This window comes from Lissotriton helveticus, chromosome 1_1 (assembly GCF_964261635.1).
Source record: "Lissotriton helveticus chromosome 1_1, aLisHel1.1, whole genome shotgun sequence".
NCBI lineage: Eukaryota > Metazoa > Chordata > Amphibia > Caudata > Salamandridae > Lissotriton > Lissotriton helveticus.
Genome location: NC_136057.1, coordinates 139299697 through 139316701, shown reverse-complemented (window position 1 = coordinate 139316701; position 17005 = coordinate 139299697). Strand labels below are relative to the sequence as shown.

Below are 17005 nucleotides of genomic sequence, written 5' to 3'. Positions count from 1 at the left end.
GCTTGCTGTGGGACGGTGTTGGAGTGTTGGCTGTGTGACGGTGTAGGTATGATGACCAGGCCGCACGTGTTTAATGCTTACCTTTATCAGGACATTGTCAAAGCTGCCAGGGTTCGTCACATCGTAACAGATCAAGATGACGTTGGCGCCGGTGTAGGAGAGGGGGCGGAGCCTGTCGTAATCCTCCTGGCCTGAAAGGAGAAAGAACTCCTGTTACTGCTCGTAACTTGGCACAGGTTCTCCGTCCTACCACTAGAGGGAGCTTCTTCGGCTAAAGGGAGAGGGCTGTCACACACACACACAAGCCCGGTCACACCAGGGGAAGAGATAAGCAGTGTTACGAGGTAGAAGAAACTCCTGTATTATATTTCCTGGGGTACACTAGGCTCCGGCTTGCTTGCTAATGGCTAATGGCAGCAAGCGTTGGCCAGCTAGAATGTGGAAACTAGCTGAAATGGCTTGTTAGCATCAGCTGGAGCCATTTTGTTTATGGCAGCCATTTTAGTCAGCCATGTTCTCGCTTTGTCTTTTCTCCCTCTTCACTGTTGACTGCCCTTGTATTCTGCTTGTGTCATCTATTTTAGTTAACTCTTTTAGCACTGAGCCAGAGCCTTGAACATGCTCAGAAAGACCTGAACCCCTGTTCTAGTATGTAACTGTCAGGCTATTGTTACTGATGTAAGCAGTTTAGTCTCTCCTTCCACTCTGTTGACTAAGCGCTTCTTATCTATCCTTATATGTATTTGTGTGCACACTTATACTGCCTCTTTTTGAGTCTTCCCTCACACTCAGCGGTAAATGGGGTATATAAGAACTGTGATCGTTGTACTCCTTAGACTGCCTCCTACCGTGGCCTGAGGGTACCGTATTGACGCAGTCTCCCTCATGTGAGGTTAATAAATACTTATTTTGATTTTGCAGCTTCTGTGCCAATCTCTTCTTTGTTGGTTTAAGGACCAGGTGTATCAGTGAACCTCTAAAAAGATTTTTATTTCTACAAGAAGGGAACATGAAGAGACAGCAAGGCTGGAACAAGTTTCAAAGTAGGGGTGCTGCCATCGATATTACATCACTGAAGTCATAGGGGTTGTGAAAAATCCAAGCATCAGACAAAGAACAAGTGACACAAATCAGCCTCGCCCACTCATCAGGAGAGTCGTTAGGGCATGGCATATAGCTGGGGGTGCATTTTGGAGCAACTGTCTAAAGTATATTATTAAAGCATGGTGCAGGAGCACATAGTCATTTACCGACAGGACTGTCTCCACTGAAACAGCCACTACATTTTCACAGACATGAATTTGACTGATAAAACTATATAGCGCAAAAACTGTGATGTGTGGAAATCAGGTTTCAGCAAATGTTTTTTTCGCTTGCTTTAAATTGCTGTCATACTCTGTTTTACAGCAATTTCCTCTAGTTATTGGTCGATACCTTTTTTAATTTATTAAGCTTTTTTACCTTCATATGTATTTAATAGATTACAGTATTAGTATTTCCTTTACCCTTGTTTCTCCTTTCCTCCCTCCCTCTCCCCCTCTTTCGTCTCTTTGGTTCATAAGTCTTATAACAAGAAGTTCTATATGCAACTATTTTCGATCCATTATTCCTTGTTTTTATATTGTGTAAATCTCAATCCACTTAATGTTTTCTACTTATCATCTGATAGCTTTTTGATTGCTTGTACGTGGTTGCACTTTCTCAAAAATAAAATCTATGTTTAAAATGTAAGGTTTCAGCAAATGTTTATCCTTTGCCCAACACAAAGCTAAGTGTCTTGATTCCTTTTGATTCTATTAAAATTGTTGCTTCCATCACTTCAGAATTATCAAAACAATGTGCTTCATTTGTGCTTTCCCAACTTCTAATATATTGTTAAATATTTGTACAGTTTGTTTGCAGGTATTTACATTTTGTTATGTTGGAAAAAACTTGAGATCCTACAGCCTTTTCTTTTAGATTCCCTTTACCTCAGCAAGACTGCCAAATAGTTTACTTTCCCAAATCATCTCAGTTTGCAATCGGAGAAAGAAGAATGGACATTAAATCTCCACCTTAAAAGAATGAGCAGCGATTTGTCAGCAGGCCTGACACGTGACCAGTGTCTTTGGACACATTGCAAATGTGACAAGAGAAAACAAACTGGAAAGCTGTCTTAATTGCTCATTCAGCTTCTGAACTCCAGCATGGTCATTCTGGGGGTGCTGCAGCAGCCTCTTTGCACCTCCTTCCAGCACCCATGGGAAGAGACAGGGACACAGGCCCATGGACTCGTTTTTATGCTACATATGTTTGAATGCACCACTAGAAAGGATTGTTAGAACTGAACTGTATGAAATTGAATTTGAATCTGCTGACCATCGAGTAATGCTTTTGCCTCCTCTAACCATAGAGTTAGGGAGAAGGCGGGAGGTTGGCCTTCTAGTTGCCAACTCCATTTTCTCATTTCATGGCGGCTGCTGGCTGGGCGCAGAGGCAAGAGTGCTGTTCTATCCTCTGCTTCATGTGCAATAACTTGTTTTAAACACTTGTTTTAAACTTTTCAAAAATCCTAAATTGTTTTCATGCTTTATATGTTTGAATGCACCACTTGAGAGTATTGTTAGAACTGAACTTTGTGAAATTGAATTTGAATATACTGACCATAGAGTAACACGTTTGCTACCTCGAAACATAGAGTGAGAGAGAAGGCGGGAGGTTGGCGTTCTAGTTGCTAACTCCATTTTCCCATATAATGGCGGCTGCGGGCCGGGCGCAGAGGTGAGAGTGCTGTTCTATCCTCTGCTTCATGTGCAATAACTTGTTTTAGAAGCTTGTTTTAAACTTTTCCTAAATGCTAAATCAACCTCGTATCTGGATAACAGATCCTACCAAGTCAATGGCAAAGACTGCATCTCTGACAGCTTTCCAATGATTTGTGGTGTCCCTCAGGGATCGTCTCTCAGCCCCACGGTGTTCAATATATATGTGCGCCAGCTTGCCACCTTAGAGCAGGACTTTAACCTGTCAGCGGTCTCCTATGCGGATGACACCCAGCTGGTTGTGTCTCTTACAGAAGGCCCTAATCCAGGAAACAAACATTTGGCAGCCTGTTTGTATAAACTGCGCTGCTGGATGTCAAGCTGCAGCTGAATGGTGATACGACGGAATGAATGATCCTTGGAAACCAGGCCATACACAGACCTCTGATCAGCTGGCCTGTTGACATGCTCCCCACCCTGTTCCCAAACCGGTGATAACAAATTTGGGAATCTGGTTGGCCAATTTACTAGCAATGGACCACCAAGGGAATACATTTTCTGGCATCTATTTCTCTTTACTCCGAATGCTCAGGAGGATACAGGTATTGATCCCAGCGCATCGAAGGAAAACGGTCATTCAATCCCTCATAGTTTCCTGTCTGGATTATGTCAACTCACTTTACGTGGACGCTCCCAAATACATAACAAAGAGACTTCAGACTGTGCAAAATGCGGCAGCAAGGCTCCTTCTAATGGTTCCTAGCTATGTCTAGGCAAGGATTAAGTTTAAATCCCTCTGTATTGCTCATAGGGCCATAAATAACAAGGGCCCAGTAAAGCTCAGAGAGTTGGTAACCATTTATGTTCCAACTAGACACCTGAGATCCTTGCATCTTCATTTCCTCAGTACAACCAGGGTAAAAAGGATGAGATGGGGTGGGAGATCGTTTGCACACGTAGTACCGAAGTTGTGGAACAATCTTCCACCCCGTCTCAGAGCACTTGAAAATGAACTTTCCTTCATGAAGAAACTTAAGACATGGCTGTTTCCCCGTTAATGTACCAGAGGCCCTACTCTCAGCACAGTACTCACCAGCGCGGGGAAGCCTTCGGGTAGCCATGCGCTTTACAAAACATAAACATTAAGGCTCTTTGGGGCTTTTGGACACAGACTCTGGAGCTTGGGAGTGGGGACTCTGGAATTGACACAGACTCTGGGACTGGAGGAAAAAAGACACAGGGACTGAGAAACAGAGACACTGGGACTAGGGAGCAGGAACACTGGAACTGAAAGACACATACACGGGGACTGAGGGAGAAAGGACACTGGAACTGAAAGACACAGGGACCCGGGAACGGGGACACTGGAACTGGGAGACACAGACACTGGGCAGGGGACGGGGCACTCGAGCCGATAGGCACCGACTCTGGTGCTGGGGTGCATCTGCAGTGGATCTGAGAGAGGGACCCAGAGGAGAGGGACACCGAGCGAGAAGCAGAGGTCCTTGGACTGAGTGACACATACACTGGAACCAGGGGACATGGACTGAGGGATACTGACCAGGGGAGATACAAGAGAAGAGCTATGACTTCCAGGAAATCAAACCCCAACCTAGCTGGAACCCCAGATCTATGTGGAAACAACACTTCTGGGTGTGCGTACAGCGCCGAGAGGCCAAACATAGCATGGGCAGCTACAGGAGCACACAGACTGAGGTGTCCCTTTAGCACATACTGTCACCACCTGAGGGAAGGTGGGAGAGACAGAGCAGTCGAGGGTGAGATGGTTAGGTTAGGTTTAGTGCTTATTAAGTGCTCAAATCACCCTGGGGCCTCTCGGCGCTGACTAGAGATTGGGCTTCTGCTAGGGGGGAGCTGGACCAGACAATTATTTAAAATAGGAAAGCTTTCAGGTGTTTCCTGAACGTGCCTTAGCTCGGGATGGCTCAAAGAGCCTGTGGAAGCTGATTCCAATATCTGGGAGCCAGATGGAGAAGGCTCTACCTCCTGTCCGAGTGAGATGAATTAGAGGGACTTGTAACAGTGTGTACTGACTCTAAGCCTCCTACTATCGCAGTATTTAATCTGTTTACGTTGTAAGTAGTCTAGTTGCCATTGCGTGAACTAAAGTCCTACGATGGGAGGTTGGTATGAAAGGAAGTATTTTCCGAAGTAGTCGAAGACCATAAAAACATGTCCTGATCGTGGTCGCAATATGGTCTTTCATGGACAAGGAGCGATCGATTTTTATTCCTAGGTTCTTTACGGATCATTTGGGGGAGGGAGCAGGGCCCAATTGGTCTGGTCACCAGTCATCAGACCAGATGTCCGGAGCTTTCCCCAATAACATAATCTCCGTCTTCCCCGGATTCAGTTGGAGAGAGTTCCCCGTCATCCAGTTTGAGATCAGCTTCATACCATTGGCGAAGCGTATTTTTTCTAAGTCTGGACAATTCCCGATAGTGAACATGAGCTGAGTATCATCTGCATAGGAGATGATTTCAAAACCCAGCTGTTCCACAATCTGGGCCAGTGGGGCCATGTATATATTAAAAAGAGTAGGACTCAGACAGGAGCCCTGTGGTACCCCCTTCTCCAAGGACATTTTGGCAGAGGGATAGGGACCCAGAGTAACCATTTGCGTTCTCACTGACAGAAAGTGTCGGAGCCATTATAATGCCGTTCCTTTGATACCGCAATCAGATAGTCTCTCCGCTAGCTTAGTATGAGAGATGGTATCAAAAGCTGCGGAGAGATCTAAAAGTATCAGTATTGCGGAACCACCCGCGTCTATAGGCCGTCTTAATGAGTCGTTAACCGCCAAAATGGCGGTTTCGGTACTAAAGCCAGGGCGAAAGCCCGACTGAGAAGGATCCAGGATTTCATTCCGTTCCAAATAAGAGCTAAGTTGTTGGTTTATAATATTTTCCAGCAATTTCCCCAAAAAGGGTTAAATGGAAATGGGCCGATAATTGCTAAGGATTGCGGGGTCAGATGTAGGTTTCTTAGGAATAGGGCAGACCACTGCTTCTTTCCAGGGTGATGGAATAATACCTGTAGCTATGGAGCAATTGAAGGTATCACATATTGCTGGGGCACAACTATTGGCTAGGAGAGCCATGATTTCTGGGGGGCATGAATCAGTGGGAGACCCTGATTTTCCCAAGGCTAAGCCTTTTTGGACCTCCTCAATGGTAACTAACTTAAAGCTCTCCATAGAGCAACTTGAAATCGTCCGGTTTTCCTCCAGTTCGGCAAAAATTTCAGAGACTGAGGGAGCTATCTGAGGAAAGTTATCGAATATGCTGGATATCTTATCCTGAAAATAGGTGGTATGGAATTACATAAATCCTGAGATTCGTTCGGAGACTGACTACAGGCTTTGGGTGAAGTAAAATCTTTGACTATACTAAACAGAGTCTTTGAGGAATTGCTAGACTGTTCGATTTGTTTAATAATAAAACTTTGTTTTCCTGTTTTTAAATTTTGGTGGTAACTAGCCAAGGCTTGCCTATATAACAATCTGTTTTGGGGGGCCTTACTGTCCCGCCAAGCTCTTTTTAGACGTCGGCATTTGGCTTTCTCTGTCTTTAAGTCTTCTGTATACCAAGGGTTTGGAGGTCGCCGATGAGCCTGGCCCCGTTTTTTTGGAATGATCTTGTCAAAGGCGAACTCCAGCACAGCCGTGAAAGCCTCTAACTTATTAGTGGCTTCCACCTGACTGGTAATTGGTTCTTGAAAGAAGACCTCGTCAAATGCTTCCGTAGTAAGATTACGCCATGGTCTACGCAGAGGCAGTTTTTTCATGGTAGGTTTTTCCGCCTTCTTTACAAACGGCTGGTATATTGAAAAGGTGATCAAGGAATGATCCATCCATGTAAGAGGGACAGGGGGGCTACAGCTTAGTTGATCATCATTGGTGAATACTAAGTCTAACAGATGTCCGGCTTGATGAGTCGGACCTTCCATTTTTTGAGTGAGACCTATAGCTTCCAGAGCGGAAAGAAGTTTGCTAACCTCTGGGTTGGAGGTGTTTTCTCCATGGAAGTTAAAATCTCCCAAAAGGAGAAACTTATGGTTGCTAGGGCATGCAGAGCAATTTGTTCGACCAGAAGGTCGGTGAAATTGGATTTTGATCCGGGGGGGTCAGTAAATTAGAGCTCCATACCAACAATCTGTCGGTGATAATATGGCCAATTCTAGGCTATCGCTATTGATCGTTGATATCCAATATCCAAGATACGAAAGAGCGCCGTTTTAAAGACATCCTTAAAAAGTCCAGAGGTGGGAACACGTGTCATCTGAAGCTGCAAGCACTTACATGGAAAGATTGATCAAATTAATGACACACACAATGTCATATGTCTGAATGTTTCTTCTCCGCCTTATGACATGTTTGCTAAATTGTTTGCCAATTCAAGTTTTGAAGATTGTGTGCAAATAATCCTTTCAAATTAACTGCATTCATCATCCCATAAGAAACCCTTGTCTTCACTTCCCACAGGGATCAAGGGTGTTTTTAACTACCCTAACACCGATACAAACTGTTGCACATTTATACTATTTCCAGGTGCATAAAGATGTGCACTGCCTTGTGTTTCTTCTCTGATTGTGTGTTTTCACCCCCGCCTGCACCCCTGGAGCTGACTACACTAGGTAGCATGACTTCCATTAAGAGTTAATTTGCTAACTCCAGATCCCCTTGGAACACCACAAACATTAGGACATTAGAGCACAGGTGACATCCCTGGACAAAGGTCTGAAACAAACAAACTTTTAAAAGTGGAGTGGTGGGTGGGGCACACAGTGCACGCCAGCCCCCAACAAAGGTAGTCTTTAACCACATCCCATTGTTAGTCGAGTCCCCATATTGATGCTAACAAAGGGAACAATTGCCACGTATACATACATGCACTCACACACCCACACCCGTACATACATACAAGCAGACATGCCACACATACACACAAATGTGCAAAACTCACACATACTGCCCACACACAGGCACAAGCGCTCACACACCACACATGCACGCACACATCCACACATATATACGTACACACATACAAGTGGACATACCACACATGCACGTGTGCACACACGCCACACAAATACCCATGCACGCACACAAGCAGAGACACCACACATACGTGCAGGCATACATGAGCAAACACTGACACTCACATAAACACAAGCACAATCACACAAAAAATACATCCACACACATATAGACAGATGCACAATCAAACACTTAACATGTACACAAATGCACAAACACTCATGCATACAAACACATGCACACAAGCCCACACACACCACACATATACGCATGCATTCAGACAAGTAGAAACACAACATGTACATGTACACACGCCCACACACACATGTAGAAGCACAAAAACATGCACAAACACACACATGCTCATGCACACACCCGAACCACACACAGTCGTCACATATACCCATATACACAGACATACACCACTCACATACACGTGCACAAGGAGACATGCATGTACTAAAAAATGCACACAAACACTCCTCACACATACACACTTGTACACATAGACATACACACAGACGCATTCATGTATGCACACTCGCGCACACAAACACCCACCATACATGCACACACATATTCACACATGTGCAAACACTCATGCTCACCCACACACACATGCACACGTACACGCTCATACTACACACACACACATCCATAGACCTGTCAATCTGATCACTCCTGTCCCCAAAGGCGCCCTCCTACAGGCGCACGGCTGGGCACGCGCCCCCTCCTGGACAGACGCAGAATGCACGCGCCGCTCTCACCTGCAGTGTCCCACAGGTTGATCTCCACGCTCTTGCTGCCCACTTGAAAGTTGGCCGTGTATTTCTCAAAGACGGTGGGGATGTACACCTAGAGATGGAGAGAAAGAAGAGGACTGTGGGACTGACGTCACCAGGCGAGAAGTGCATTGAGACAGGGTCCTGGCACAGGATGGGCTGCTTCATGAGATGTATGGCCATATGTGAGGACAGGGCAGTAAAGAGCCACACCCAAGGGACACAGGAGGAAGGAACAGACCACCCAAGGGAAACACGAGGAAGGAACAGACCACACCTGTGAGGTCATCAGACACCTGAACAGGACTGTGGGACTGACGTCACCAGAGGAGGAGTGCATTGAGACAGGGTCCTGAGCACGCGAGGACGCTGCTGACATTGTTAGGGCACGGGTAGGATGAGGGTGAGATCTATACGGCTTCTGAAAGCGTAAGGTGGGATTTTACGCATAAGTAAAGTAGATGGATGAGACCCTCAGGTCAAGTGCATGGGTGGAGTTAATTCACTTTTTCTGCATAGTCAATCAGATTTTTCTCCTTTTTCTAAACCTTATTTTTGCTGGCTTTAGACCTCTGTGCATTTTACCACTGCTAAGCCGTAGTAAAGTACTCTGGCTTCCTCTCATAAGCATGTGTTTGTGGAAAAGTAAATTTTGCCATGTTCTGTGTCCCTACGTGTCATCCATCATATGTTATGTGTGCATGATCAATATGCGTATGTTATTCCCCATGTCCGATTCAAGACGCAATTACAGTTGTGTCCTCCTCTAGTATGCCAGTTTCCAGTCCTCGTGAATACTACGAATATCAGGCCTATGTAAAGCTACGTTGCCACGTTTCTCAGTGTGCACGTTATTTCATTATAAAGTCCCCGTTTCCAGGCCTCAACAGGGCCCGGACATCAGATTCAGCTCCTGTCTCCTGAACCCTCGCTGAGGAGCGATCCAGCCCCCACCTGTATCCTCGACCTCTCACTTACTTCCTGCCTCGCAGTGCCCGGTGCAGCTTGGCTCTGCCTCTGAGTCTGCCAAGACTATGTTATGATTCCAGCTATCAGTTTAGTCCTCCTTCTCTGCATTCCTAAGCTACTGAACTACATCAATAGTTTCCGTCATTGTCTAGCCTATGCGGCTCCATGTTAAGAGAAATACTGTATTTAATGGTCATTTAATATTCTTCATCACGCACTATATGTAGAATAAATGCATGCTCCAGTCTTAGAGTCAGTTAGCTTTTCCCCTCATGACTTCTAGTTTATATCAACATGTTCCCTAAACATCAGATACTAGATAGGGTTTAGGTACATGTCGCTCCGACCCTCCAGACTTTAGTCTCTGCTCCTAGCACAGAGTTCATAGCCCCCAGCTTCTCCTCGTAACACGTCATTGCCAGTTTGCGCGCACCACCAGGTTAGAGGCCCCGGCTCCTTAGGTAGCCCCCTCCTATGTTTCCGCCCATTCATGACATATTCTGTTACGTTTGCATCACATGTCTGAGTTACACCTTCTTTTTACTCTTATCTTTCGCGACTGCTACGCGTCACGCCTTCTGCTCCACCCACTGCTACGCCTACTGCAATGTAATGCTATGTGTTTGCGTTATGTATATATGCTCATGTATTGTTATTAAAAGAGAGCGCACTCATCCCAGACCCAGCCCCAGCAGCTGCTGGGCCCTGTCATCCTATTCCTATGCAGGTTGTCCTGTTCCTGTCCTTTATGCTGTAATAAACCTGCAAAACTCCCACTACCTCGAATCTTGACTCTTATTTATTGAGCTATCTGTTATGATATATGTCTAGTCAAAAATAGGGTATTATTTATTTATTTACCACATAATGGCGCCCGAATAGGGACTTGCCCTTTCCCCACGCGTCGGTGAAGCCACGCCGACCCCCTGACCCTCTGCAGTCGTGACGGAACTCTTCTGCGCAGTGGCAGATATTTCTGCTCAAGTATCCCTCAGGCCCACGGAGGAGACGGAGGAGGCGGTCCAGCATCCAGACGAGACGGTGGAGGAACGCGGCGAGTCCCGACCAGAGCCCAAGCCAAGAGTCCAAGGTCCGAGGTATCCGGAGGTCCACCCGTAACTGAAGTCCGAAGTTCGTCGTCGTAGCAGTCCAGTCCAGTCCGAGGCCTTCCGTTCTTGCTGCCCGGTGAGTACCGTTACTGGGGTGGTATCTAGACAGGGTCAATTTAATTGACTCTGGTCTGTGGGTTGGTGGTACACAGTCCCACAAACGAAGTGTCCACTTCGGTGGATGCGGGTCCTGACGTGTCTCTTTAAGAGACCGGTAAGTTTCGTACTGTTTCAGCAGTGCATCTAGTTTCTGTTCTAGTCAGTTCTGTTCTCGAGAAATTTCAAGTATTTTCAGGTGGTATTCTGTTCGAACTGTTATTCATAATGTTCTTCATGTATTTTAATGTTGTGGTATGAGTGCGACGTGATTTCGTGTTTTCATTGTGTATTGTATTATGTCCAGATTATAGTCCAGTCATGCCGCTCTTCTCAAAATTACGTCAGTTAAAAACTAGAAAGGGTCTGCTGGAAGCAGCAGTTCCCGTCCCGCCCAGGGACAGTCCAGGTCACTTTATGTATCAGAAACATGGCATAAGTGCCATATTGTATCTAGATTTATGGGTAGAATATACCAAACAGTTAGAAGAAAAGTATAGATGGCCCGTATCGGGTACATGGGATGCCGAATGCATCATGCGAGTAGAAGAAGCATTATGGAAAAAGAAAGCCAGACAGTCACAGAAAGATGCCATCGAGTTATGGCGCAAAGAAGCTCATAAAAGAACCGAAAAAGAAATCAGAAAGACAGAACTAAGTAGAGAATCCCAAGAACGAGCCCAAGAAAGAGAATTAATCGAGATAGGTGAACGAGTTAGAACTGAGCAATCAGACAGACAGAGGAATGCCCTCATTAAGGGTATGTATCCTCTTCTTGCTGAGGGCTTGCCAAAAGCGACCCCGGAGGCATCCAGTAATTTCCCGCCACCGTTAGTTCCGACCAAGCTACGTCACAAACCGACCGCAGCTGATATTTTTATTTCGTCCTATCTGGACGACACAGTCCCCGAATATGCAAATCCTGTTCGCGCTCCGCCAGTCCCTGTAAATCAGGTAATTCCTGCTCCTCCAGACACCGGGGTGCCCTTAACAGCCCCCCCGGGTCAGCCCGCCATACAAGTCCAGCCCACGTTACAATTACCGACCCTGCCAGGACGAAAAGCATCAGTTGATGATTCTAGTTTAGGGGCCGCAGGAGGAGGTCTTCCTCAAACCCCGCCGCCATACAAGCGTTTATCAGCACTCGAATTACATGCTCAAGCATCACAGCGTACTCCTAAAAGTAATAAGTCTGTTGCAGAGATCAGGCAAACCCTTGGCGAATGTGTCTATGACCCAGTTCCAGGCGAGTTTAATATGGTTTTATATTCCGTACGCGTAAGGAGAGTGACCGAGTATCTAGTCACCCTGCCGAATATGAAAGAAGATCTAGACAGGATATATCGTTTCATCCGTACAGGGGATGACCCACAAAGTATTAGTGATGCCATGTCTCAAAGGAAAGCCGAGATTCAGCGCATGATATTAAAGTTCCTAATTAACTGTCTAATAAGAGAACAGGATTACCCGTCTAAAGACCCGGAAGAAATGAAAACTCTAACAAAGTGGAGTGATAATATAGCCGAAGGAAAGCACAATACCATTGGTGCCATGGAAAGTATGTACAAGAAAATCCGTAGAGAGATAATAAAGATACACGAACAGCGTAAAGCAGCACAAGTAAGCGAGAAAGAAAGTACCTCTGATCCTGAAGAGGAAGACGACGAGAATACCGCCAGAATAGCGTATGTAGGAAAATCTAGATTTCCAGATCGCCATTTACGTCTAGAACACAAGTCTACTTTCCATCATTCAGCACCAGAACAAGGTTCCCTAGAACAAGTATTTCAAGCTACCGATCACATTCTGAAATCACGAATCGGTTATAGTGAGTTAAGTACTATGCATGAACAGGAACTAGTCCGATCAGCAGTCAGATGGATTACTGATTCTACCACTTTTCCAGACGAAATAGTGGCACAAATGTTTCTGAAAATGCCCCCAGCCGAGCAGCGACTGGTGGGTATGTATATGATTCAGCACCTCATTACTCTGTATGAGGGTCAACATTCTGATCCAGGCCCGTTACATGATATCCTGAACGAGTTACTCCAGTACAAATGGAGAGGTCTAGGTACCGATTTAATTAGTGTCATTCTAGAACAGCGCCACAAATATAGAACATTCTTGAACCCGCATTTTGTTCATGTCTCACCCCCAGAAAGTAAATCATTCTACATAGACAGACAGAATCCGTTACGAGAAGTCCACCCAGTCAGAGGAGAGGGTGGCGAAATGCAGCGAGTGTTTGTATACACTCCAATCACAAAGATGGAACTCCTCGAAATGAAGAAATTAATTCCCTGTCATGACAAAGATCCAGCAGGGTTCCATAGAGAATTAAAAGACATGCTCCGTATGGGAGAATACACTTACCCAGATATCATTAAAATGTTAAAGGTTCTGCTACCCGCAGGGGTGTATGAAAAGCTAAAGGAAAAAGAATGGGAGGTGGGAGAGAAAAAGATAGATTGGGCAGTCCTAGAAGCAGAAGATAAGATACGTGTACCAGGTACTGGTCTAGGAGAGAAATGTAAAGAATTACCAGAATTATTAATTCAAGTTTTACCCAGATTATTAACAACGAGAAAAGAAGACTGGGATGCAATCTCAGCCTGTAAACAGAAACAAGATGAAGATATTAGTGATTTTTATTCTAGGTTTGAAAAGTGCTTTAGTATCAACAGTGGTCTCAAGACAAGTAGTGAGTCATACCCTCACCTTTTCGTTACCAAATTAGTCGAGAATTCAAGTCCACCAATTAAAAACCGAGTTCTGAAAGTCGAAAGTACCTGGCAAGCAAATACTCCGTCCCAGATGCTCCAGATGCTCCAGTACCACCAGAATAGAATCAGGGAAGAGCAAGAACACGAGAGAAAACGTATGAAAGACACGAAAATGAAAGTACTAGTTGCACAATCTGTTCCTCAAGACAGTCAGAAGAGGGGTCCGAATCAAGTCAGTCATCCTGCAGCTCCCGTTAAAGGGAACTGCAATTATTGTAAACAGCCAGGTCATTTTATAAATGAGTGTGCAGTTCTGAAACATAACATAGCTACTGGTAAGACTAAAGAAAGACCACGTCCGCCTAGACAAGAGCAAGTTTCACAGACTCTTCAGCCACAGAATGCACCACAGACAGTTACAGCACCGCAGCCTATTGCTGCAACACAGCATGTTACATCGCAGATGTACCAGTATGCACAGTCTGAGTATCCAGAGTACCAGCCATATTCATGAAACAGCCTAGAGAGGGAGGTAGGCTTGCCTCTCATCGAGATACCTGTAGATCAAGAAGGTCCCTATGTTCACAGTCAAGTATTAGGGAAAGACAGAAAGTTTTTGATTGATACAGGGGCAAGTAGGACCACAATTAGTCATGCCGAAGTTCCAGGGGCTCCGCTCTCAGGCTCAAGAAATGTTTCCCTTGGATTTTCAGGAAAGCCTATCGTTAATGAGATTTCAAAGCCAGTCACTCTAGAAGTAGGTCCATTGTCCCGCACTACTGATCTGTTACTTACTAAGTCATGTCCAGAAAATCTATTAGGCATTAAGACACTGAAAGAGTTAGGTGCAGTTATATGTTGTTCCCCAGAGGGAATACGTCTGTTCCTACGTGACTTTAAGGGTCACTATGTATTACGAGATTTTGATTCAAGACTGTCTAATGTCCCGCAGCATTTATGGGCGCAAGGTCCAACTGATGTAGGTTACATGCAAATCACACCCCATCGTGTGACTCTCAAACCAGGTGTAGTGTTACCACGAATCAGGCAGTATAGATTGCCACCTGAGGCTGTAGCAGCCTTATCCAAAATTATTGACGAGCTCATGGCTCAAGGAGTAGTTGTAGAAACTGACTCCAATGTATGTAACTCTCCGATCATTCCAGTCATGAAACGTACTGATCCAAATGCACCCCCAGTATATCGATTAGTGATTGATTTACGGGAACTTAACAAATGTATTATTCCGCAGTACCCAGTTGTCCCAGATATCTCTTCCCTGCTAACTGCTATTGATTCCGAAGCCACGTTCTTCACTGTCATAGACCTCAAGAACGCATTTTTTAGTGTTCCAATTCATCCAGACAGCCAGTTTCTTTTCGGATTTTGTTTAAATGGAAGGAGCTATATGTTCACACGCGCTCCTCAAGGTTTCACAGAAAGTCCTAGTATTTACAGTCAAGCACTTAAGAGACAACTAGACAATATTCACATGCCAACTGACACTGCCCTGCTCCAGTATGTCGATGATCTACTGATCACAGCCCGTTCTGAACGTGCTTGCGAGCGAGCATCCCTGACGGTTCTGTATTTTCTAGCCGAGATGGGGCACAAGGTGTCCCCTTCGAAGCTTCAATTCTGTGTCCAGCAAGTGGTCTACTTAGGACACTTACTGTCCAAGAGGGGTAGGCAGTTGACACCAGACCGTATCCAGTTAATAGTGAGTCTTCCTCAGCCCAGGACCCAGAAGGAGGTACGTGCCTTTATCGGCCTTACTTCTTATTGTAGACAATGGATTCCCCAGTATGCATTTCTAGCCAAGCAACTGATACAGTTAACGACACAGGAGGCAGCTGTATCGACTGTTCTCCCTTGGACATCTGAACATACACTTAGTTTCAACGAGTTAAAGAAAGCTTTATGCCAAGCTCCAGTTCTAGCTACACCGAACTACAGTAAGCCTTTTACACTTTTCGTTACTGAACGTGAAGGTACAGCATTATCTGTTCTTACACAAGATCAAGCAGGACAATACAAGCCCTGTGCTTATTTTTCGAGCACACTAGATCCTGTAGCCCAGGCTCTGCCTGCGTGCCTCAAGTCAGTTGCAGCCACAGCACTAGCTATCAGACAAAGTGATTCCATAGTCTTAGGACATACCTTGACAGTACAAGTCCCACACTCCGTGGAAGTTCTTTTAAACCGAACACAAACACAGCACTTGACAATTGCACGTTTAACAGGTTATGAATTGACACTGTTTCAGCCACACATAGATATTAGACGCTGCAACATCCTGAATCCTGCTACACTGTTACCATCAGTTAGTTCAAATCCTGCCGCACACGACTGTGTGGAAGTAGTCAACATTACGACAAAGCCAAGACAAGACCTGACAGACATTCCGTTACCAGATCCTGACCTGACACTTTATGTGGATGGTTCATGTATGAGAACTAGTACAGGAGAACTAGTCGCCGCGTATGCAGTGACTACTGACACCGAAGTTATTGAAACACACCGTATTGATACCCTGTCCGCTCAAGCAGCAGAGCTAGTTGCTCTGACACAAGCCTGTATACACGCCAAGAACCTGAAAGTTAATGTTTACACAGATTCACGTTACGCATTTGGAGTTGTACACGACTTTGGAGTGCTCTGGCAGGAGAGAGGTTTCATGACTTCTCATGGAACCAAGATTCAGCATGGTCTCCTTATTCAAGCTCTGTTAGATGCAATACATTTACCGACATCCATTGCTATCATGAAATGCAAAGCACATACGAAAGCTACTGACATTATTTCCCAAGGTAATGATCTAGCAGATCGCACAGCCAAGCTTACAGCACAGACTCTAGACAGTCCAGTTAACATGACACACACTCCAGATCTGACTACATGTATGACAGTTAAGGACCCTACTCAAGATGTCATAGATATCCAGTTACATGCTACTCCCGATGAAATCAAGAAGTGGTCTGAACAAGGAGGGGTCCAGACAGATCAAGGATGGGTGACGAAGGGTAGGACCGCATGGTTTCTCCCCGACTCTATGGTTCAAGTCATCATTAATACCGCACATAGTCCAGCACATTTAGGAGAAAAAGCTATGTTAGACAGTATCCAGAACATTTGGTTCAACAAGCATTTACGAGCTGCAGCCAAGCAGAAAGTCCGTACCTGTATGATATGTTGTCAGTTTAATCCAGGTAAAAGTGTCCCGGTGGAACAAGGTGGTTTCCAGCCCCCTGACCACTCTTTTGAAGTCCTCCAGATGGATTATATTCAGATGGAGCGATGTCGAGGTTTCAAGTATGTCCTTGTAGTTGTATGCGCTTTGTCCAGATGGACAGAAGCATATCCAGTCCCAGATTACACAGCCGCGACCACTGCCAAGCAGTTGGTTCGTGAGTTTTTCCCTCGATATGGACTCCCTAGAGTCGTATATTCTGATAACGGTCAGCCATTCTCATCTGAGTTGATGAAGCACGTTTCCCTGTTGTTAGGGTACCAGTGGAAGTTT

At 45.3% G+C, this 17005-nt stretch overlaps 1 protein-coding gene across 1 annotated transcript in view; it reads right to left on the bottom strand.

Annotated features, from left to right (window-relative positions):
- RHOD (ras homolog family member D) overlaps positions 1–17005 on the bottom strand; it is a 194230-nt gene that overhangs the window by 106601 nt on the left and 70624 nt on the right. The window contains exons 2-3 of the mRNA XM_078657337.1: positions 8568–8655; positions 82–191 (exon numbers count right to left, since the gene is read on the bottom strand). Of these exons, the coding sequence (XP_078513463.1) occupies positions 82–191; positions 8568–8655 (198 nt within the window). The remainder of the gene's footprint in view (positions 1–81; positions 192–8567; positions 8656–17005) is intronic.